This window comes from Balaenoptera musculus, chromosome 3 (genome assembly GCF_009873245.2).
Source record: "Balaenoptera musculus isolate JJ_BM4_2016_0621 chromosome 3, mBalMus1.pri.v3, whole genome shotgun sequence".
Taxonomy (NCBI): Eukaryota; Metazoa; Chordata; class Mammalia; order Artiodactyla; family Balaenopteridae; genus Balaenoptera; species Balaenoptera musculus.
The window spans coordinates 116,519,440-116,542,600 of record NC_045787.1 but is presented as its reverse complement, the minus strand read 5'-3'; the positions used below and the strand labels follow the sequence as shown (position 1 = coordinate 116,542,600).

The 23,161-nt window shown below is 49.4% G+C and overlaps 3 protein-coding genes across 3 annotated transcripts; 1 reads left to right on the top strand and 2 right to left on the bottom strand.

Moving 5' to 3' along the window:
• Nucleotides 1-78: 78 nt before the first annotated feature.
• DND1 (DND microRNA-mediated repression inhibitor 1) lies at nucleotides 79-3,082 on the top strand. Its single transcript, XM_036845839.1, is given in 5 exon segments — nucleotides 79-396; nucleotides 499-616; nucleotides 1,002-1,463; nucleotides 2,142-2,531; nucleotides 2,534-3,082. Coding segments are annotated over 5 exon segments (1,062 nt in total). The 5' UTR covers nucleotides 79-372; the 3' UTR covers nucleotides 2,602-3,082.
• WDR55 (WD repeat domain 55) lies at nucleotides 2,928-8,519 on the bottom strand. Its single transcript, XM_036845838.1, has 7 exons — nucleotides 8,237-8,519; nucleotides 4,623-4,723; nucleotides 4,442-4,529; nucleotides 4,159-4,338; nucleotides 3,965-4,064; nucleotides 3,706-3,875; nucleotides 2,928-3,624 (listed from the first exon to the last, which is right to left on the bottom strand). The coding sequence occupies exons 1-7, from the start codon at nucleotides 8,425-8,427 to the stop codon at nucleotides 3,303-3,305; spliced, it is 1,152 nt and encodes a 383-aa protein (XP_036701733.1). The 5' UTR covers nucleotides 8,428-8,519; the 3' UTR covers nucleotides 2,928-3,302.
• A 1,742-nt stretch (nucleotides 8,520-10,261) lies between these two features.
• On the bottom strand, nucleotides 10,262-23,047 carry IK (IK cytokine). Its single transcript, XM_036849009.1, has 20 exons — nucleotides 22,905-23,047; nucleotides 22,278-22,344; nucleotides 20,225-20,317; nucleotides 19,433-19,492; nucleotides 18,441-18,608; nucleotides 18,147-18,261; nucleotides 17,606-17,676; nucleotides 17,467-17,513; nucleotides 16,412-16,575; nucleotides 14,206-14,314; nucleotides 13,819-13,858; nucleotides 13,444-13,657; nucleotides 13,178-13,196; nucleotides 12,631-12,709; nucleotides 12,291-12,371; nucleotides 11,976-12,033; nucleotides 11,051-11,139; nucleotides 10,740-10,848; nucleotides 10,530-10,564; nucleotides 10,262-10,445 (listed from the first exon to the last, which is right to left on the bottom strand). The coding sequence occupies exons 1-20, from the start codon at nucleotides 22,918-22,920 to the stop codon at nucleotides 10,418-10,420; spliced, it is 1,662 nt and encodes a 553-aa protein (XP_036704904.1). The 5' UTR covers nucleotides 22,921-23,047; the 3' UTR covers nucleotides 10,262-10,417.
• Nucleotides 23,048-23,161: the final 114 nt, after the last annotated feature.

Here is a 23,161-nt window from a genome sequence, read left to right as displayed (position 1 = left end):
AGCCTGGGCCTCCCACTGCGACCACTTCAGCGGTGGAAAATGGGGAGAGACACTTAACAGTAGCTCCCACGGGCTATTCCGCAGGGGAAGGGCGCCGCTGACGTTCTCGCTTCCAGCCTCAGTCCTGCCGGTTTGCGAGCTGTTTTTTAGGAGGTGGGGCTGCCCGCAGACCCACCCACTAGGGTCTCTAGCTTTCACCTGAGGGTCTGAGGTTCCCGCGGCGCACGTGCGGCGGATACCCCCACCCCCTTGGTGGGCGGGGTCGTGCTCAGAGCCAATGAGAGCTTGGGGGGTGGAGGAGTAGGGAAGCTTCCAGATGGGCAGATAGGGAGGAGGTTATAAAGGGGGTACGAGCGAGCCAGCGGGAGAGCAATGCAGTCCAAGCGGGAGTGTGAGGTAAGTGTTTGCCTACCAGGGGGTCGGTGAGCCCTGGACATCACAGGCGAGGTGGGGGTGGACGCGGCGATACGGCATTCCAACCTGCCCTTTTCCCCTCAGCTGTGGTGTGAGAGGGTGAATCCAGAGAACAAGGCGGCGCTGGAGGCGTGGGTCAGGGAGACGGGCATCCGCCTGGTGCAGGTGAACGGGCAGAGGAAGTATGGCGGGCCACCCCCAGGTACGGTAGTCCCAGCCCTACGCCTACGGGAGGGCTAGGGCAGCCTCGACGGCCCCGAGCCGCCGCGTTCGGGGGAGGGAGGGGCCTACGCCGAGGCGCCACCGTCAGAAACTTCTAACTACCCCGTTACCCGCCCCCCCGGCTGATAAAACTCATTGTCTGTGGCTTCCCACCCACCCGCCCCCTCGAGGAAGGGAGCCAGTCTTAAGGTGCCAGCCCCGTTGGTAGCTCAGTCACCCAGTTATGCCAACGACCCGGGGCGTACGGGTGTTGTAACCATTTCACAGACGTGTGCACACATACTCCCTCCTGCGCTCGGTCCCTGAACCTCGACCCCGGAACCATCCGGGTGGATGACGGTGCCCCTCCCCCCGCCTTCCCCCAGGATGGGTGGGCAGCCCGCCGCCGGCCGGGTCAGAAGTGTTTATCGGGCGGCTGCCCCAGGACGTGTACGAGCACCAGCTGATCCCACTGTTCCAGCGCGTGGGCCGCCTCTACGAGTTCCGCCTGATGATGACCTTCAGCGGCCTGAACCGCGGCTTCGCTTACGCCCGCTACAGCTCGCGACGCGGCGCCCAGGCCGCCATCGCCACGCTGCACAACCACCCGCTGCGGCCGTCCTGCCCGCTGCTCGTGTGCCGCAGCACCGAGAAGTGCGAGCTGAGTGTGGACGGGTTGCCGCCGGGCCTGAGCCGCCGCGCGCTGCTGCTCGCGCTGCAGCCGCTGGGTCCCGGCCTGCAGGAGGCGCTGCTGCTGCCCAGCCCCGGGCCGGCGCCCGCGCAGATCGCATTGCTCAAGTTCAGCTCGCACCGCGCCGCAGCCATGGCCAAAAAGGCCCTGGTGGAAGGTAGGGGTGGAGACTGCGAGGGGCCGCTGGTTGGGGCTAAACGCGTTCTGCCCGGCACTTTACCTCAACACGTCAGCGTAGATCGGCATAGCGGGTTAAAGTCGCGAGACCTTAGGGTCAAACACACTTGAGTTTGAAACAGACTGACCTCACGTTTTTAAATTTCCACCGGTTCTACCAGCTACCACTCACCTAAACTTCACACTTCACATGCACTATCTCCTGACTTAAAACTCCACATTGCAGTGAAACATAGAACGTTGTTCCTCTTTAGATAGACTGTTTTAAGAAAAATTGACTTGCCCAAGGCAATCCAAATGAGCCTACCTTTTATCCATTGTAGAACCTGCTTCCTGAAACTGAGAATTAAGCAGCATTTAGCACATTCTGTAGTTCTTGGCAAGTATTCATGGTAAAGGTTAGCTATTCTGATGGTTATGAGGTAGACAAAGCCTGCAATCAACCAGTACTCCAAGGAAACTTAGAAGGTAGCAGTTATTGCACTCCCTTTGTAAGTAAACACAAAGAAGCCTAGAGAAGTTATTTAACTTGCCTGGGGTCACACCAGGAAATGGGGAGGCTACAAATTAAACAGGCTTGTGTGACTGCAGAGGACTCCGGTCTGGGGGCTTGGGCCCAGGGCTTAGACCCCGCCCTGTCTCTGCCTTTTTCCTGCAGGGCAGTCACGCCTCTGTGGAGAACAGGTGGCTGTGGAGTGGCTTAAGCCAGACCTGAAGCAGCGACTCCGCCAGCAGCTCACGGATCCCTCTCTACAGTGCCTACAGCCAGAGGGCAGCCAAGTAGCCCTGGCCAGGGACAAGGGGCTGGAGTTCCAAGGGGCTCGGGCTGCCCTGCAGCTGCTGTGCCAACGGATGAAGTTGGGCAGCCCATTGTTCCTCACCAAGTGTTTGGGCACAGGCTCTGCTGGCTGGCACCGATTCTGGTACCAGGTGGTGATCCCTGGGCATCCAGTGCCCTTCAGTGGCCTCATCTGGGTTGTGCTGGCCCCCAGTGGGCAGGATGGGCATGAGGTGGCCAAGGATGCTGTGTCTGCACGGCTGCTGGAGGCATTGAGTCTGGGGCCAGCCTCCTGCGGTCTGCTGGGGCTGAGGCAGGAGGTACCATGGTTCAGCAGTGACCTAATCCTCTCCCCAGGCAGCCTGAATGAGTAGGCGGAGCCTGTGTCAGTCCCTGGCCCAGCAGGCCTGGGCAGCTGCTATCTGATCCCAAGAAGGGGAGGAGCATGGGCACTGCCCTAGGCCTGACACAGCCTCCCAGCTGGGGCAGGGCCCTCAGCACCTCCTGGCAGCTCAAGTTTGGCTAAGTTGTGGTGAGGGAGCTTCCCTTCCCCCTCCCAGCCTGGGGTTTAACCTGACCCCAGGGTTGTTCTCTGACACACACTCGCACACACACCCCTCTCTCCTCCCACAGCTTAGCATGAATCTTTGCTTCTTATTTTCTTGATTTGTCTTTGTTGGTGTTTTTATTTGGGGGCTGGCTGAGCCAAAGGGTCAGAAATCTGCCTTTGCCCCCACCACTTGGCATTCTGGTTTTGGTGTATGCGTAGTTTTGAGTTTTTCTATGCTGGTTGTATTTATATTAAACCCCTGGTTGGTATACACCTGTGTCCGTGCCGTCTTGCCCCAGCTGTGGGCTTGTCTTACACTGGTGGAGTGAGCAGCTGCGACAGGGCAAGTACTTCCCCACATCAGTGTGCCGATCCTGAGCATCTTCTTGTGCACAATAGGATATTTTAAATTCCCAGCCTCTCTAGGGATCCAGCCCAGAAAGCAAGACTCTTGTCCACTGAGAACCCATCCTGAGATTCAGCTCATTCCCTCAGTCACTGTCATCCTCACTTTCCTCCTCTTCCTCCTGAGCTGTGGCGTCCTCTCCCTCCTCCCTCAGTCCTGCAAAGAAGTCATCGGTGCTCCAGGCCTTGCTGCTCAGCGCCCGTAGTGGCCCTCCCTTTTTCTTGCGCCGGCGGTAGTCATCCACCACCAAAGCCCGCAGCTGGGCCATGTCCCAAAACTTGAGGCGCTGGTCATGGCCACTGCTGGCCAGGAAGCGGCCACAGTGGGAGAGGGCTAGCTTCTCCACAGGTTCCCCGGCATGCTGGCCCACACTGCCCACCACTCGGTTTGGCAGGATGTTGACAGCCCTGGACAGAAAGAAAAGCGTTCAGTATGGGCCGGTTAGGTCTGCCCTTCCTGTGACTGGAGGGCCATCCGCCTCCTCTCACCTGATGACTCCATCAGTGGAGCCGGTACACAGCAGACTCTCAGTGACTGGAACCATGCAGTCAATGGACTCCGCTCTCAGGGCAAAGCGGTCACTTGTGGCCCCAAAGCCATCCCAGTTGAAGAGGTAGATGGTACCTTCACTGGAGCCACAGGCCACCTTCTTCCCACACTGCAGGGAAACAGGGCAAACCATGTTTGTGGAGCCACATCAAACCAAGTCCCTATCGCACACCCCCATCCCGCCGCACCCAGCTGTACTTTCATAAGTGTAACAGAGGTCAGGTCTCCAGACTGAGGCTCGGAGAGCAACTCGAACCGGCGTCGTCTGATGTTGAAGACACCAAGGCAGCCATCTCCGCTGTAGAGAGAGCAAAGCAGCAGGCTTGGCTGGAGGTACCCACCGAGGGAAACATTTAACACGGAAGGGAGGGGATGCAGCTTTGAGGCTGTACCTGGCTGTCAGCAGCAGCTTCTTGGCTGGGTCCAGAGCCATGTCAGCAATGTACTCCTCATGCTGCCGCATATCCATTAAGGGACCCTCCTTCCGCTGGTCCCAGAGGCGGATGCCACCTGTGTCATCCCCAGTGGCCAGAACATTCTCATCCACCAGCAGCAGGCTGTTGATGGGGACACTAGAGACACAGATACAGAACTTCTTTGAGCACCTTTGTCCCAGTAGGGATGTACCAATCAATCTTTACCCTTTATCTCAACACACAGTTGGCTTCCCCTTACCCGTGAGCCTTGGAAATGCGTCTTTCCAGTCGTCCCAGCTCCACATCTAGAAAATGGATGGCTTTGTCCTTGGAGACAGTAACAAGTTCTGTGGGGAGGGAGGGGGAAATGCCCAGGTCATGGTGTTGTTCATTGCTCCCTTCCCACCACCACACTGGTGGCTGCCTTTCCTAATACTCACTCTGCCCATCTTCAGAGAAGACAATGGCTCGGCAGGACTTGAGGTGGTGACCTGAGGACCAGTGCTCCTTGGTTTCTCCCTCTTGGCAGGAGTAGGAAAAGCTGGGGAGAATGGAAGAAGAGTGAATGACTCCAGACCTCACCTGGGAGTACAGAGACCAACTAGCCAAACTTCCACCTACCTAGGAGCTCCTGCTTGCACAGCTCCAAGCCCAAGGAGCTTACCATCCCATTTTCTTTTTTTTTAAATGAATAGGTATTTATATTATTATTTTCTTTACTATTTATTTATTTATTTTGGCTGTGCCGGGTCTTAGTTGCAGCACGCAGGATCTTCGTTGCAGCATGCATGCGGAATCTAGTTCCCCGACTAGGGATTGAACCTGGGCCCCCTGCATTGGGAGCGCGGAGTCTTACCCATTGGACCACGAGGGAAGTCCCCCATTTTCCCATCTTCAATGAGCTTCAAATGTGAGGTCCTTTTTTCATTCAATGTACATTTTTGTGACCTCACCCCACCCCTCTTCATCATCTTTGAAAGCCCTAACCTGGGGAAAGATTAGGTCTGTATCACTCTGGAGGTCCAAAAATGACAGAACAGCCCAGAAGTTGGAAATGTAAAGATTAGTAAGACAGGGATATTACACTCCAGGTCTACAGCAGCTAAAGAAAGCCACAGTTAATTACGGCACATTGGGCTTCCCTGGTGGCACAGTGGTTAAGAATCCGCCTGCCAATGCAGGAGACATGGGTTCGAGCCCTGGTCTGGGAAGATCCCACATGCTGCAGAACAACTAAGCCCGTGAGCCACAGCTACTGAGCCTGCGCTCTTGAGCCTGCGAGCCACAACTACTGAGCCTGTGTGCCACAACTACTGAAGCCCACGCGCCTAGAGCCCATGCTCCCAACAAGAAAAGCCACCTCAATGAGAAGCCTGTGCACCACAACGAAGACTAGCCCCCGCTCGCCGCAACCAGAGAAAAGCCCGTGTGCAGCAACGAAGACACAACGCAGCCAAAAAAAAAAAAAAAAAAAATTACGGCACACTGTGAACACGTGGGGCGGAAGGATGAAAAGGGAGGTAGAGCAGAGAGGCACCAGCCTGTAAGCTCAGCTTTTGAGGCAAGTACCTGTCAGAGATTATCCCTAGTGCCTGCCTCAGCAGATCTTCAAAAAGCGTTGAATGAATAAGTGCTTGCTTGCTAGTGAGTTCCAGGCAGGCAGAACTGGGTCTACTTATTGTTTGCTCTGTCCCAGTGCCTAGCATGAAAAAGCTGCTTAATAAACACAGATTGAATGAATACTTTGGAAGGGAAGAGAGCCCTGGAAAGCTAACTAAGGTGATGACATGTGAGTTGGATCATGAAGAATAAGTAGGTCACCTGGCAGAGAACAAAGGGCAGATATTGGAGGCAGATGCTGATGTCTCTCCCAGGGCAGACACGAGGAATGAGGAGAGTTCAAGTGGGCAGACAGAGTATAGCTGAATCTGGAAAGATGGGCTGGACTAGTTTTGAGACAACCATGTAGGCCAAGCAGAAGTCTGAATTGAATCCTTTGGGAAAAAGGAACCTCTCTGGAATGGTCATGGGAGAAGTTTGAGGCCTCCAGAAGGCAGTGGCTGAGGGTAGAGAAGAGGAGACAAACAGAAGCCAGGGGGGTGTGTGAAGAAAAGTCCAGGGTGACTCCCAAGTATCTGGCACTGTAAACATGGATAAAAGTAGTAAACCTCTCTGCAAGGTATGTATTATTGTTCCCATTTTCTTTCATCCTTCCTTCCCGCCTTGCCTTCCCTGCCTGCCTGCCTGCCTTTCTCTCTCTCTCTCTCCCTCCCTCCCTCTCTTTTTTTTTTATATAAATTTATTTATTTTATTTATCTTTGGCTGTGTTGGGTCTTTGTTGCTGTGCGCGGCTTTCTCTAGCTGCGGCAAGCAGGGGCTATTCTTCGGTGCAGTGTGCGGGCTTCTCATTGCGGTGGCTTCTATTGTTGGGGAGCACGGGCTCTAGGCACGTGGGCTTCAGTAGTTGTGGCGCACGGGCTTAGCTGCTCCGGCTCTAGAGCGCAGGCTCAGTAGTTGTGGCGCATGGGCTTAGTTACTCCAGCTCTAGAGCTCAGGCTCAGTAGTTGTGGCGCATGGGCTTAGTTGCTCAGTGGCATGTGGGATCTTCCTGGGCCAGGGCTCGAACCCGTGTCTCCTGCATTGGCAGGCGGATTCTTAACCACTGCACCACCAGGAAGCCCCCTCTCCCTCTCTTTCTCTTTTTTTTCTCTCTCTCCCTTTCTCCCTCCCTCCCTCCCTTCCTTCTTTCCCTCCATCCCTCCCTCCTTCCTCGGAGCCACAGGGCTTGCGGGATCTTAGTTCCTGGGGCCCTGGCAGTGAAAGCACGGAGTCCTAACCATGGGACCACCAGAGAATTCTCTACTGTTCCCATTTTCAAAGATGAAAATCAGAAATTAACTTGCCCAAGGCCATTGCAGCTAATGAGGGATTTGGGGTTTAAATTCATTAAGTAAATCTGATAGCACAACTCTCCTGGTTAAGGCCTTCAATGGCTTTTCACTGCTTCCAGCCTACATCTTTTATTCAAAATCAAACGTGTATTGAGCACTAACCCTGGGCTAGAAGCAGGAGATAAAATGGAGAACTAAAGAGACTACAGATTACACTCCAGAACGTTGTTTTTCAAACGCTAGTCATGACCCATTACTGAGCTGCAATCAGCATTTTCTGTGTGTGCTCGCAATAACGACAGAATAAAATAAATCAGAAAATATTAGAGTGCATCACACATAATATAAAAGCTATTTTTACTGTGGGGCGAGGTCAAAAAAGTTTAAAAAACATTTTTTTAGTGGAGGAGACAGTGTTCAAATAATTATGCAAACGGATGTATGATTACACACCATTATGTAGTTTATGAGGAAAAGGTATCTGGTGCCAAGGCAGCATCTAACAGGTAATCTAATTTAGTCTGAGACATGTTTGAAGAGTGAAGAGATGCTGGGAACTCTGGGACAATAGGTGCAAGTGAGGGAAATTCCAGGAAGAAGGAATAACATGTGCAAAGGAGCTGAGGCTTCAAGGTACATTAAAAAGGTAACGATGAATAAGCACAGAAAACAAAAAATAAAAGTGAGCAAGGGCCAGATGGTCAAGGCCCTGAAAGCCGGAATAAGGAATTTCAACTTAATTCTAAAAGCAAAGGTAAACTATTGAAGGGTTTTAATCAAGGAAGTGAGGTGGTTGGATTTGTGTTTTTGAAAGATCAATTAAAGTGGGCAAGAAGCGAAAGCAGGGGGCCCCGTTGGTCCTGTTTCAGGATCAATACAATATTTCGGTGGGAAATAACAGTGTCCTCAACGCCTGCAGCATGTCCGGGCTCCGTCACGACTTTCCAGCCACTTTGTCTCTCAGTTCTTTCAATAGATTTGTGTGGTAACTTGCTTAAAGACGAATTAACGTTATTAAACGAATTGGACAAGACTGAGTCTTGTAAACTTAGTCTCCCTGTAACTTTCTCTCCTCATCCCAGCTCCATCGCTGCGGAGCTTCCAGACCGAGCAGCCCCACACCCACCACGCTCACCACGCCCCCATCTCTGCCCCGCACTTACACGAACACGTCCCCGTCCACGTCCCCAGCCGCCAGGATATCGCGGGCCGGATGGAACGCCAGTCCACTGGCCGGAGCCTCCAGCACGATATCTTCCGGAGTGTCCCGGATCCGGGCTGGGGCTTCCGTGGAGTCGGGGTCCTCCTCGTCTCTCTCATCCTCCGCGGGCCTCTCCTCACACGTGCGGTCCATGAAGCAGAGGATCCGAGCCGCGCAGCAATTGGTAGGTGAACCGAAGCACCAGTCACTCGTCGGGAGTGGCCCAGGGCACCGCTTCCGGGGTAGGGGGCCAGGCAGGAAGTGGCGTCAAGGCGTTCTCCGAAACCCGGAGAAGGCGGGGCCTGACTCAGCTGGTGGGAGGGACCGACCCGAGGAGCCCGGCCTCCTAATCCCGCTACTTCCCAGTGTTGCAGCGGAGGAGGTTCCTGTGTCAGATAGACGGCGCAACCATCAGTCCCCTCCTTGGTGACTTCACGTAAAGTCGGGAACTGCGTTTAAGTCCTTTCCCCTTTTCCTGAGCGGTGCTGACAGTTTGGTAGTGTCTCCCGCAATCAGTAAAGGATGACTGCCTGCCTTCGGGAGAGAAGAGCGGGACGCCAGTCGTTCATGGTTTGGTGAAAGACCAAGACAAGCGACAGCCAGTTTGGTCAATAAGCGACAAAAGCCCACGCCGCGAGAATTTGACCTGCGGGGGTCGTAGACAGCAGGCAGTCCGCGCACACACTTAAGCTGCAGCCCTCCATGCTGAACATCCTCGTGGCCAAAGCAACAGCGCCCCGCCCGTTCCTACCGTTTGGCTGCAGACCCTCAGCGGGACTGGGCCAGCAGTGCTGAGAGCTGGCAAGGAGTTGCTGAAAAGGAAAAATGGGCACAACAGTTGACGTTCTGGACATTCCGGTTACCAAAGGTTCCACAAAGATGAGAGCACTGTGTATGGTGGGGCAGATAAGGAGGAGCATGTGCTCCTGTCTGGATCTTGGTTACTTTCACAAGGCTTGGTGGTACTTGCAGAAACTTATTTTAAACTGGCAGTCAACCCCCATAAGGTCTCGATCTTAGTGACCCTCTAGGTACCTTCATCTGAGCCAAGTGGGTCTCTGTGACCTTTTTCGTAATTGTGACTGCTGCCTACAGCCATGACATCAGGGTGTCACTTACTGTCTGAAATTAGCCATTCTAGGTGCTATTGCAGACAGTGCCCAATTTCAGCCTCCTAGGCGCCATGCATAAAGCTGGCTTCCTCAAAAAGCTCTTGCCCTGTCAAGGTGAAAGTAACCAAAGGCAATGGCTAAAGTAGCCATCTAGCTTTTCTTGGATCTTGTAAGCCCACAGGTCTTAGCTCAGGGCAGGCAGTGGCAGCTATGGATCCAGCCAGAAAGAACTGGTGACCTTTGCTGATGAGTACCAGACCAAAGTGCTGGCAATGAGCCAAGAGGAAAAGGGTGAGGATGGAGTGATTTGGAGGCCAGGGATCCCACCCTGGGCCTTGGCAAACTTTCAGTGTGTTGAAGGGCACTAAACTCTTCTGGTCTAGGACAGGGATTCTCCAAGGCACTTCCCCTTCAACCAGGTAAGCAGTGATTTGTGCTTGGAATTACTAAAGATCCCAGAAGGGCATAAATTTGTGAAGGGTTTTTGTTCCCAGGAGCGTTTCTCATCAGGTGCCTTTACCTAGAGCCCAGTCCTGCACAACCTTGGGATCAGACTGGTAGCCCACTGGGCTGACCCTAATTCCCAGGGAACCTCTGCCCTAAGACTAGGTCCCCGGATGGGCCCAGATGAGTCTGATATTTAAGACCAATCATCCTTATGTTTCTCTGTACACCTCTTGCCTGACAGTGAGGGTCATTCTTCCCTCCTCCACTGGGCACCCTGGCTAGTTATATATCCTGCTTAGGAATCTAGAGCCACAGCTCAGGAAAGGACTGAGCTGACTTTCTCCATGTGATTTTTATACAATCACATGTATATGGAATTAGTAGCCCTCTTGGTGCATCTGGGCCCTCAACATAGAGAAGATAAGACAGCAGGTTAACCAATTTTAATGGAACCAAAAGATTATACAATGAAATTTTATATATATTAAAAAAAAAAAACATCGTGCAACATTTTTGGAATTGTAGAAAGCGAGCAGTGGAGAGCACATCCTTGTGGAGATTATTCTTGGGGCTGGAGCCAGAGATTAGTATTTTGGTCTTTTCACTTCAACCCTGCAATAGAAAGAGAAATGAGCATAAGATCAATATGCTAAGCAATTCTCACCAGTCTCACAGAGGAAGAATAATGCTGCTCACCCATCGGCTTCCATCTTCTTCCTCTTCTCAATGATCTGCAAAAAGAACAGTTATAGTTGATGGTTATGCTGCCAGTCTAAGCTCACCTGAGACCCAAGGCTGACCTCTCTCCTACTTCCATGGCTCTCCGACCCCCTGCCTGTTCCTGAATCTGTGGGCCAGTATCTCCTCCCAGCTGTAGCCCTCCCACCCAGAACCAGTCCCACTTACCGCACTAATCTTTTTCCATTGGCGATCAAGCTCTGCTTTGTCATTGGTTTCCTTAAAGCGCCTGGTTTTACGTCCTTCAGACATCTTGATGCCATATTGAAATGCAGCCCTGAGGGAAAAAAAGGGCAGCTGAGGGAAGAAGGCATCCAAGGTTGAATAGCAGTAGCAAGGTGTTCCCAGGAGACCCGGTGAGCAGAGAACCGATTTCAGAATGTTTCAGCCAGACTACACCCTCTAACCTGCTGTGGGCTAGTCCACCCCCACCACCATCCCTCTCCTCACTCTTGGCTGTATTTAGTACCAAGACTCACTTGGGCAAAGCCTCCTTGTTGTTCATATACTCGCTGTATTCCTCCTGGGTATCAAAGTCCCAGCGGCCTAAAGGGCCTTTCTTGTTACCCTGTTGCAGGACAGAATGGGGGGCGGGGAAGGAAGAGATGTCAGTGGAAAGGAAATTTTAGCCCTTGATGAAAGCCAGGCTCTCCCATAATCCCAGGTTTTATCATTCATAAATCCTACCCTAATAAACAATAATAAATGTTAACTGTGTACTTACTATGTGCCAGGCATCATTCTGAACACTAAATATGTATCTCATTTAATTCTCTCAAAAACTCTACTAAGAGAGAACTATAGGTCTCTCCATTTTTCTAGTGAGGAAACTGAGGAAAAAGCAGTAAAATAAGTTGGCTTGGTCACAAAACCAATACCTGGCAGAGCCAGGGTTAAGCAAGGCTCCAAGATAGAATTAAACCATGCTATTAAGCATTGCAGTACAGAGAAAACAAGGAAAAGTAGATGACACTTCTTCACCCTTAATGGTGTTAGTGTTTGTTGGTGTTTTTGTTTGTTTTTGTTTTAAGGCTTAGAGGAAAATGTCAATCCTGGCTATAATAAAACTCAGTTTGTTTGTTTGTTTTCCAGTTATTTTCTAAAAACTGTAATTGCTTCTTCCCTTTCTACATGTGCACTAAAGGCCTGCTTACTCCCTAGGATGGAAATCAAAGCCTGGCACTTTACAGAAAATAAAAAGAAATATATTTATGGCCCTATCTCATTTGACTTTGTACAGACGCTTTAAAACAGTTAAGCTGCCCACGACCCCACAATGCTGCTGCTCCTATTGCTGCAGCTGAAGGAAGATGAGGCCCAGGAAATGAAACAGATCATTTGGGAGGAGGGAAGGGGATATGCGCTAAAGATTAACTGTCCCCATCCATCCTTCCAGCTCCACACCTGGTCCATCTTGCTATAATCCACCTCCTCGTCACTGTCCACAGCCATGTCGTCCATCCTAAAGAGAAACAACAGTTAAAGAGATGGTGCAGACCCAGACTCCTATGGTTCATGCAGAAACCTACCCACTAAGAGGCTATATGCCTAGGAACAACCATCCCTCCTAGGCCTCCCACTCAGAGCCTAAAAGAATACTTTATCAAGTAAGACGTACCCCTGGGTCCCAACAAATCACATTTCCATCTCACTCCCCCTCCCCCCCGACCTTGTTCTGCAATCACCCCAGCCTCCCTTCTTTAACAGAGTCTCACATACGTGGCTGGGTAGCACTCAGCATAGCTGTTGGACATGCCAAAGAAATCACCCAGCTGCTTCTTGTCCTCTGGCTTCTTCAGCATATGCTGCGTTAAAGAAAATAATTCTACCAATAGCAGAAAAACTTCAAGCAGGAAGGGCCAAGGGCTAGAAGCCCCAACATGAAAACTCTAAGGAGAGGGCTATGAACGTGAATGAGTCCTCTGAGAAAGGGGAAAGTCATGACTTCAGCCTTATCAAAATTCAGCACAAAAGGGAAAGAGCAAGATGGGGGCGGGGAGGTTGTGGGGAAGCAGGGAGGCAGGTGGAGTTGGAATGAACACGCTGAAATAAAGGATATGATTCAGTGCCTTCCCAGCCAGCAGATCCAGCAAACTTTTCATTGATCGACTTGATCAGCTCCTTGGCAGATCCGGGTCCTGGGTGAAAGAGAACTCTGTTCAGACTTTGAAATAAGGAACTTACAACCTCTTCCCCACAACACACTTCCCACCTGTGCCTTTCACAACAACATTTTTTAAGCAACAGAACCCTTTAGCTAACAAAGTTTTAATAAAATTCCAATTCAAAATGAGCTACTCTGCTTGAGATGCACTAGTGTGCCCAGAATACTGTCCACTCAACCTGCCCCACGTCCTCAGAACCCCACAGCTGGGAGAATTATATCAAACAGAGCAAATATGCCCTGCCCTTGCCCAGGAAGACAGACAGAACTCCAGACTCATCTTCTGTCTATTCCATAAAGCAAGACATGGATCTTCCGAGAACCCAGAACTAGGAAGTCCCCCAGTCCCACCCTTGGCAACTCTGAGTTCTGGGTCAGACTCTCAGCCCAGAGGAAAGGAGCACTGCCAGAGCCAATGCAAGATGCCATGGGTAAAACTCACCTTTGTCAACATCCATGGGCTGGAAAGAAAACAAACTGAAGTGAGTGTCACCAGGAGGGATGCCCACTCATCTCTCCCTCAAGTTTGAATCAATTCCCTACCCTACCCCCTGCCCCCATTTCCAGGATGGTTCCTACCCTGGATTAATTGACCCAGTTGCTGCTGTGGAGCCATGAGCCACCTATGTAACAGAGGGGTTCTGTACCTGGCTGGGCAGCCACAGAGATGGGCAGCTCCTCCACCTAGTGCCCGGGACTACATCTCACCTCATCGTCCACTTTTGGCTTCTCAAAGTAGCTGTGCCTCTTCTTCTCTTCTTCTCTCTCTCGGTCCCGCTCCCGCTCTCGATCGCGTTCTCGCTCTCTGTCACGGTCTCTGTCTCTCTCCCGATCACGCTCCCGTTCCCGGTATCTCTCCCGCTCCTTGTCTCGAGGTGTCTTGGTTGTGGAGGGCACATAATCCCCAATGTCTTCAAATATACTAGGAAAACAGAGATCCCTAGATGACAAAGTCACACAAACTTCCATTTCCCCCAGCCATTTCTCCAGATTCTCACACCAAGGCCTCCCCGAAATGCCAAAGACAGGAAACCCAGAGGCCCTTCCTCCCTTAGATCAGGGGGCAGGGGCTAGGATACATACTTCATGTCAGCCTCAGGAGGTTTCTTCTCTTCCATTTTCCCTGTAACATAAAGAGAGGAGTGAGGAAGACACTCCTGAGTTATTTCCCACTCAGCCTCACCACGCTCTTCAGTTCTCAATGCCCTTCTAAACATCTTCTGTTTAAAAGATGGGACAACAAAAGCTACCCCATACTCCCCCTCCTCAAGCCTCAAAACTGACCACTGCTTCCTGGGTGGGTCACGCAGACAGAACCTGGATGTAACCATCCCTTGCTAATGCTCCACTGCTCCCATTTTTCTCTGGTCCCCAGGAGCCTCCCAATGTTCTGGAAGCTCCAGGAGACCTTGGTTCCATCTCAGATGCCCCTCCAGGGGTAAGGTTTCTCTCCCTAACTCTCCAGATTACCTTTATCTTTCTTTTTGAGCTTCTTGTTGCGGGTACCCTGCCTCAGGTAGGAAAGGATCTGGGTGAGCTTGCTGATGACAATGTCATTTGTGGTCAGTGTGGTCTGGGCCTGAAAACCCCCAAGGAGCAAGAATGTTATCCCACTGAGCAGGACTCTCTTCATTTACTCATTCATTTACTTAACAAATTAACAAATTAAAGGATAAGTGAGAATTAAGTAGGTGAAGACAGGGAAAGGAGGTGTTGTAAAAGAATATTCCAGACAGATGAAACAGCATACAAAGGCCTGGGTCATAAGTGAATCTAGTACGTTCAAGAAAGCCAGGATGACTGGAGAACAAACTGGGAAGCATGGTAGAAAACGGCTGGAGAGGCCAGGAGTTACAGAGCCTCACAAGCCATGATACAGATTTTGGCCTTGGGCTTCCCTGGTGGCGCAGTGGTTAAGAATCTGCCTGCCAATGCAGGGGACACGGGTTTGAGCCCTGGTCAGGGAAGATCCCACATGCCGCAGAGCAGCTAAGCCCGTGCGCCGCAACTACTGAGCCTGCGCCCTGGAGCCCGCGAGCCACAACTACTGAAGCCCGCGCGCCTAGAGCCTGTGCTCCGCAACAAGAGAAGCCACTGCAATGAGAAGCCAGGGCACCACAACGAAGAGTAGCCCCCGCTCACCGCAACTAGAGAAAGCCTGCGCTCAGCAACGAAGACCCAATGCAGCCAAAAATTAATTAATTAATTAAAAAAAAAAAAAAAAGATTTTGGTCTTTATCCTAACACTAAGAAACCATCAAGGGACTTCCTTGGCGGTCCAGGGGTTAAGAATCCACCTTCTAATGCAGGGAACACGGGTTCTATCCCTGGTCAGGGAAGTAAGATCCCACATGCTGCAGAACAACTAAGCCCTTGCGCCGCAACTACTGAGCACGTGAGCCACAACTATAGAGCCCGTGCACTGCAACAAAGATCCCGCAAAACTAAGACCCGATGCAGCCAAAATTAAAATAAATAAATATTTTTTAAAAATAAAGAAACCATCAAAAGCTTCTAAACCGGGGGCAGGGCGCATACGGGAAATCTCTGTACCTTCCTCTCAATTTTGCTGTGAACTCTTTTTTTTAATTTATTTATTAATTTATTTACTTCTGGCTGCACTGGGTCTTTGTTGCTGTGTGCAGGCTTTCTCTAGTTGTGGCAAGTGGGGGCTACTCTTCGTCGCGGTGCGTGAGCTTCTCTTTGTGGTGGCTTCTCTTGTTGCGGAGCACGGGCTCTAGGCACGTGGGCTTCAGTAGTTGTGGCTCGTGGGGTCGAGAGCGCAGGCTCAATAGTTGTGGCGCACGGGCTTAGCTGCTCCGTGGCATGTGGGATTTTCCCAGACCAGGGCTCGAACCCGTGTCTCCTGCGTTGGCAGGTGGATTCTTAACTACTGCGCCACCAGGGAAGCCCTGCTGTGAACTTTAAACTGCTCTAAAAAATTGTCTTAAAAAAAAAAAAAAGACAGTAGTGAAGGCAGAAAAAAAAAAAAAAGCTTCTAAACCATGATGAGAAAAAGTCATGTTGTTAAATGATCACTTTGGCCATGTGTAAAAATGATAATGGAAAAGGGAACAGAAAGATGTGGGGAGTGGTAATGGCTAAAGAGTACAGGGTTTCTTTTTGGGGTGATGAAAATGTTTTAAAATTGATTCTGATGCCGGTTGTACAATTCTATGAAAATACTAAAAGCCACTGAATTGTACACTTTAAAGGGGTGAACTGTTTGGTATGTGAATTACATCTCAACGATACTAAAAATAAATAGAATATTGGAAGGGAACCAGAGTGGAAGTGGGGAAACCAACTAGGAGCCCCTTTTAATAGTTCCAGCAAGAGATGATGGTTTTTTGTTTTTTTTTTTTTTTGGCCATGCCGCACAGGATGTGGGATCTTAGTTCCCCAACCAGGAATCGAACCCATGCTCCCTGCATTGGAAGTACAGAGTCTTAACCACTGGATCACTAAGGAAGTCCCAAGAGACGATGGCTTAGACTGGAATGTTATTGTGTTATTGGTGGAGATAGAGAAAAGTGAATGGATTCAACTGAGATTTAGGAGGTTAAAAGGTGGACAGGACTTGGTTAAATGTGGTAGATGAGGCTCAGGGCAGAAGTGAAGCTGATTCCCGGGTTTGAGGCTCACATAGCAGGCTCTCGGGGCCTGGGTCACTCACCTCCATGGTGGGGCAATCAGCTTTGCTGCGGATAAGAGTAGTGGGGATGTCAGTGTCAGCATACTCGTCATCCAGGTCTACCACATAGGCCATGCGGCCTGGAAGAAACAGCTCATTCCGCTCATATGCTTTGCTCTTGAAGAGCATGCGGTAAACATTTCGGCCTACAAAAAGAGAAAGAGCAGCAAGTAGCCAGTGAGAAACTTCTACAATAACAGCCTCCGTTTACTAAGTGGTTACTCTGTGCCAGCCACCATGCCAAGTGTTATGCATGCTTTGCTTCATTCAGTCTTCACAACAGCCCTGTGAGGTGATCATTATTATCTCCTTTTAGCTGATAAGAACACTAAGGCTGAGAAGTAAGTGATTTAGTACCACTTAAGTCATATGACTATTGCCAAGTCCTATAGCTACTAAGCGACAGAACAAAGAACGGGACTCCGGCCGTTTAACTCCAAAGCCTGAGCTCTTATCCACCCTTCCTACATTGCCTTCTCAAGGGCACTATGTGCCTAGCATTGTATTAGGCCCTGTGAGGAAGAAGGATGAAGTTTAAGGTAATACTGATGAAGATGGGAAAAAATAGCTCTACTATATGCTCAGTGTGATAGGCACGTTGCATGTATTATTTCTCTTCGTCCCAGTAATCCCATGAGGTGAACGTTAACCCCGTTTTTGCAAGTGGACAAACAGGAGCTGAGAAGTTAAGTTGGTTGCACCCAAAATTACATGCTTAGTGTGATTTCATTACAGGATTCAAATGCAGGTTTCTGAATTCTGAGTTTTTAATCATCAACCATGCTACCTCCCTTAATGGATAAGCCCAAATCTGAAAGAGCTTCCAACCTAACTGAGGGGACATTAGTAATATATATGAAATAACTAAGTCTACATCTGAGTTCTATTACAGTATTTTGTGGGAACTAGCTGGTTTGGGGACAAAAAAGAGATAAAAGTACGTTGAGGGAAAGGGGAAGCATATTCCATCCAGAGCACTAAATTCCTTACAATTCCCCTGGAATGCAGAGCTACTAGTGTAGAAATTCCGTACTCACCCAAACGTGTTTTAAATTCAATTTTATTTTCAGGATCCTCATCTTTCCTGAAAAGACAAAAAGAACATTTTTGCTAAATGTGTTCCTACTTTTGGCCCCATCTTTCTAAACTCTCAAGCTCTCCCTGATGTATACTTACTTGGTTTCCTTCTGGGGCTTTTCCATCAGTTCTTCCTCCTCTTTCTCTTTGCTGGCAATTTCAGCTCGTACCTAACAGGAAAGCAATTAAGGTTTAGACATTTATTCACTTTACATACCCTTACTGAACACCATTATACCACCCTGTGCCAGGAACTAAGAACTCAATACTGAACAAGACAATATAGTCCTTGCCCTAATGGAGCTTATAAAAAGAGAGACAGACAAATTAAACAATTAAACAACAAAGTGTGATAACTGTTGTAAGTAAAACAGAAGAGCTATGCAAGGGTGCAGGTAGTGGGAGGTGAGGAGTGGGGAGACTTAACAACACCCAGGTGATCAGGGAAGGTTTGTTTCCCCAAGAAGATAAAACTGAGGCTGAGACTTGAAGGATGAATAGCAATTAGTCCTACAGAGGGGGCACCGTTAGTTCTTCTACATGGTCTGAACTAACAGCAGTCTCCCTCCTCACCCCAAAAGGCACTTATAAGAGCATTCAGCATGCTAGTATTACTCTCCATCTACCAACCAAGGCTCACCTTCTGAAGCAGAGCAAAATCCAAGCCTTTCACCAAATGGGTGTGTTCCATGTCACCACCCAAAAATTTGGACTCCTGGATCAACTGTCTTCTCTTCTCTGCAGCTGATTTGTCCCTGTAGAATGAAAGAGGCCACATAAGAACCATCCTTTGTGGGTGGCAAGTGCCTCTTGAAATGGCTTGGCATGGGGAAATGGCTTTCCAGAGCAAGGAAAATGTGAGGAAGAATTCATACTGCCATTGTATGACTTTGCAATGCTGAGGGAACCATGCCCTGGCCCACTCGGTACTCACGCCTCAGCAGTGGGGCCCACAGCCCTGTAGTTAGCTGTGGTGCTGATCAGCTCAGTTTCCTCATAATCTTTGTTCACTCCATCCCGCCGTTCCTTGGCACGGTCCCGGTACTTCTCTGCTAGTTCTCTTTCTCTCTCAATTTCTTGTTGGCGAAGTTTGGCATAATAACTGTGACCAGGGAAAGGCAAATGTGTAAGGCTCAGCAGAACTATTCCTGCCTGTTTCCCTACACCTTCACCCAACTCTCTATGCTGAAAGCTCGTATATGTCCTCATAGAACTGCTGGCCACCTCTTGATATTCCTCAAAAGCAGAACTACAGCATCTTCCAGCTCACAGATACACTGTTCTAATGCCACCATAGTATACTCCATCTGTCACTTCAGAATCCTTTGATGTCACCTAACTCTACATCACCGAGTCTCTACAAGTATGAGACTTTTCCATACGGCAACCAGGAAGTCTCTGAATTTTTATCACGTTCCAAATTTCACCTGAAAATATGTCATTCCTTGCCAGTCCTCCTCAAGAAGAGAGAAAAAAGCAAAGTACCAGGTCTTGGAAGCTTAGTATCATATAAATAATAGCAATGACAATGATAATGACGGCAGCCAAAATTAACTGGGTGGTTACTATATGCCAGGCACTGGTACTAAGTGTTTACATGGACTATCACAGTTGATCCTCATGACAACCTGATAAAAGTTATTATCACTCTCTTGATTCTACCCATGAGAATATTGAGGATTAGAGAGGTTAAGCAAAATGCCCATGGCATCCAGCTAGAAACTGGTAAAGATAGGATTAAAACACCACAAGCTGACTCCAAAGCCCTAAACGGCCATTCTAAATATCATTCCTCTCCACTATGAAAGCAGAGAATCTCAAGACGAGAAAGGAAAACCTCAGTCTCTTGCCTCATAACTAGCCCCTACTCCTTTTCCCTGAACACTATCCACCATAAAACCCAACACTCCTCCATCCTTCCTTTACCTTTTCTTTTTTCTCCTTCGTGCAGCTGGATCTTCATCCTCATTGTACTCCCTTGGCATCCTAGGAAAGAAAGAAATTCACTGATTGTGAAATATTGCCACAGCCCCAGAAACCCCAAGAAGTAGCTATGAGGACTGAAGAAAGGCTTAGAATACTGACCAAAGCAATAGGTGACCAGTTTCAATCAGGCAGAGATCCATGTCAGTATTTGTAGGTGAGCGGTTCTCAAGCTTTAGAAAGCATCGCAACCACCTGAAGAACTATTAAAATTATATATCCCCAAATATCTGCCCTAGAATCTGAGTCAGTGGGGCTGGAATGGACCCAGAAATCTACTTATTTAAGCACCAGTAGCAACTCTAGTACAAATGGTCCATGGAATATACTCTGAGAAAAAATGAGATCCCCATGGGACTTCCCTGGTGGTCCAGTGGCTAAGACTCCATGCTCCCAATGCAGGGGGCCCAGGTTCAATCCCTGGTCAAGGAACTAGATCCCACATGCTGCAACTAAGAGTTCACACGCCACAACTAAAAATCCTGCATGCAGCAACTAAAAGATCCCGCGTGCCACAAATAAGACCCGGCACAGCCAAATAAATAAATAAATATTTTTAAAAAAACGAGACCCATACAGCATCCCAGTCTTTCCTGGAGCTTCAATCTCAAAAGGCAGAGAATCAGAACCATGGACCTCAAAAGAGAACTAGCTTCCCAGTTCCTAAGATATCTAGTTCAATAAATTTTCCATAGGAAGGAGATGGGAAACAGATTGGATCACCCCAGAACTTACTCATGGTGACGTGACTTAGAGGGTGGTGCAGAAGTAGGTGCAGCCCTTGGGGTCATGAGAAGTTTCCTGAAGTCTTCATTAGTGAGTTTTGATCTAGAGGGCGAAAATTTTAAAAATTAGTACCCAGTAAGAATTGGAAAAGGAGTATGTAAAATATATGGTTCACTTTACTAGAAATCAGTGAAATACAAATTAAAACAAAGAACATGCCACTTTTAATGCATCAGAGTGTTAACGATTAAAAAGTTTGATAAATTGGACTTCCCTGGTGGCACAGTGGTTAAGAATCCACCTGCCAATGCAGGGAACATGAGTTTGAGCCCTGGTCTGGGAAGATCCCACATGTCGCGGAGCAACTAAGCCCGTGTGCCACAACTACTGAGCCTGCGCTCTAGAGCCCGTGAGCCACAACTACTGAGCCCTTGTGCCACAACTACTGAAGCCCGCGCACCTAGAGCCCGTCCTCTGCAACAAGAGAAGCCACCGCAATGAGAATCCTGCGCAATGCAATAAAGAGTAGCCACTGCTCGCGGCTACTAAAAAAAAAAAGTTTGGGGGCTTCCCTGGTGGCGCAGTGGTTGAGAATCTGCCTGCCGATGCAGGGGACACGGGTCCGAGCCCTGGTCTGGGAAGATCCCACATGCCGCAGAGCAACTAGGCCCGTGAGCCACAACTACTGAGCCTGCATGTTTGGAGCCTGTGCTCCGCAACAAGAGAGGCCACGATAGCGAGAGGCCCGCGCACCGCGATGAAGAGTGGCCCCCACTTGCCGCAACTGGAGAAAGCCCTCGCGCAGAAACGGAGACCCAACACAGCCAAAAATAAATAAATAAGTAAATAATAATTAAAAAAAAAAAAGAGTTCAGTTTAAAAAAAAAAAAAAGAAGTTTGATAAATCAAGAATGAGTGAGATGCTGGGACTTCCCTGGTGGCACAGTGGTTAAGAATCCGCCTGCCAATGCAGGGGACATGGGTTCGAGCCCTGGGCCGGGAAGATCCCACATGCTGCACAGCAACTAAGCCCGTGTGCCACAACTACTGAGCCTGTGCTCTAGAGCCCATTGGCCACAACTACTGAGCCCGCATGCCACAACTAATAAAGCCCACGTGCTTAGAGCCCATGCTGTGCAACAAGAGAAGCCACCACAATGAGAAGCCCACGCACCACAACAAAGAGTAGCCCCTGCTCGCTGCAACTAGAGAAAGCCCACACACAGCAACCAAGACCCAATGCAGCCAAAAATAAATTAATTTTTTAAAAATTAGAAAAAAAGAATGAGTGACAGGGACTTCCCTGGTGGCTCAGTGGTTAAGAATCCGCCTGTCAGTGCAGGGGACATGGGTTCGATCCCTCGTCCGGGAAGATCCCACATGCCATGGAGCAACTAGGCCCATGCACGACAACTACTGAGCCCGTGCTCCTCAACAAGAGAAGCCACCGCAATGAGAAGCCCGCGCACTGCAACGAAGAGTAGCCGCCACTCGCCACAACTAGAGAAAGCCCACGCGCAGCAACGAAGACCCAATGCAGCCAAAAATAAATAAATTACTAAAAAAACCCAACACAGGTGGCAAAGTTGTTATAAAGACAATATAACACCGATTAATTTTAATATTTTAATTCACAAAGCAATGATGTATTTTACTCAGATATGAATGTGTGTATACAAATGCATTTAAAAAGAGTAGGACAAAAAGATAAGTGTAAAGAAGGTAACGGTGGTTACCTCTAAGAAAGGGGATGGAACTGGGGATGTTATCAAAGACAACATTACCCTTATTCTGATGTTTTAATTTTCTATAAGAATTAATTCCTATATAATGTGTAATTAAACATCAATTTTAAAAACTAGCACTCTCCCTGCCATAATTTCCCCTCTAATATTCTTATGCAGTTGGCCTGATCCAGTTAAAGTTCACAAAGATAAAGAGGCAAGCGGTATGATTTTTTGGTCATCCTTGCTGACAAGACATTCAGAATTCTTTCACCACCACCACCACCACTTTACTCATTACCCAGCTCATTCCCATGGTTCTACATCAAAACACTCACTGGTGGAAGGAGTGAGGATCGTCCACATCGTGGCCATCTGGGGCCAAAGGGTTGGAGAACGGCTCGCCTAAGAAAAGGAATTGATGTTAATTTAATCAATCTCTTTAGAGTCAGGTCTTGTGCAAAAGTTGGGGATCTAGTAGTGAACAATACAGATGTCTTTTCCTGTCGAGTTGCTCACAATCTAGTGAGGAAGAAAGGCAAGAACGTCGACATTGACAATACAGGGTAACAAGTGCTGAAGCAGGAAAATACAAGGAGCTATGGGAGTTCAGAGGAGGGGGCCCCTAAACCAGCGCTGGAGGATCAGCAAAGACTTCTTGAAGATGACACCTAAAATACTACGCGAAAGATAAATTTACGGAACCGAAAATTAAGTGACGGGGGCTGGGGGTGGTTCACAGATAAATCTCATCTGTCGTGGGTTGGGGCAAGGACAAGATTGAGGGACAGCCTGGAGCTGCCCGGCCTCGCTCGGGGCCCAACTGCTTCGCCAGGCTCCAAGCGTCACACTCCCGGCCCCCCTCCACCTTCGCGCACACAGCCGGCTTAAATTCTGAGGCCAAAATAACGCGCCAAGTGTCCCGAGTCCCGCGGGGAAGAAAGGGCAGATGACCCGAGGCTTACTATCTCGCTCCGGCATTTCGTCCGCGGTGTTTCAACCCCAGCAACGACCGAGGATCCACAACAACACGCCAACAACAGGCGACTCCCCACAATGCACCTCAGAAGTCCACCCACAGTGCCTTCCGTGCCCCAGCTTTTCCGCCGCAACGGAGGGCGGAGAAATCCGAGTAAGAGTTGACCTGCAATGCTTTTATGGCATTGGCTAAACTTGGCCCCGCCCCTTACGTCAGCCAACCTATCCCGGGGCTGGAGCGTCC

Bases quoted from the DNA above. Each gene is read 5' to 3' on its own strand.
- WDR55 (XM_036845838.1), bottom strand. From the start codon at position 8,427: ATGGACCGCACGTGTGAGGAGAGGCCCGCGGAGGATGAGAGAGACGAG. The intron at 4,724-8,236 runs GTAAGTGCGGGG...CATTCTCCCCAG, and splicing joins GTGGACGGGGACGTGTTCGT to CTTTTCCTACTCCTGCCAAG. The intron at 4,339-4,441 runs GTAAGGGGAAGC...CTGTGTCTCTAG, and splicing joins CGCATTTCCAAGGCTCACGG to TGTCCCCATCAACAGCCTGC.
- IK (XM_036849009.1), bottom strand. The intron at 20,318-22,277 runs GTGAGTGTTTTG...TTCGCCCTCTAG, and splicing joins GATCCTCACTCCTTCCACCA to ATCAAAACTCACTAATGAAG. The intron at 17,514-17,605 runs GTAAGTATACAT...TTGTCTTTTCAG, and splicing joins AAGCCCCAGAAGGAAACCAA to GAAAGATGAGGATCCTGAAA.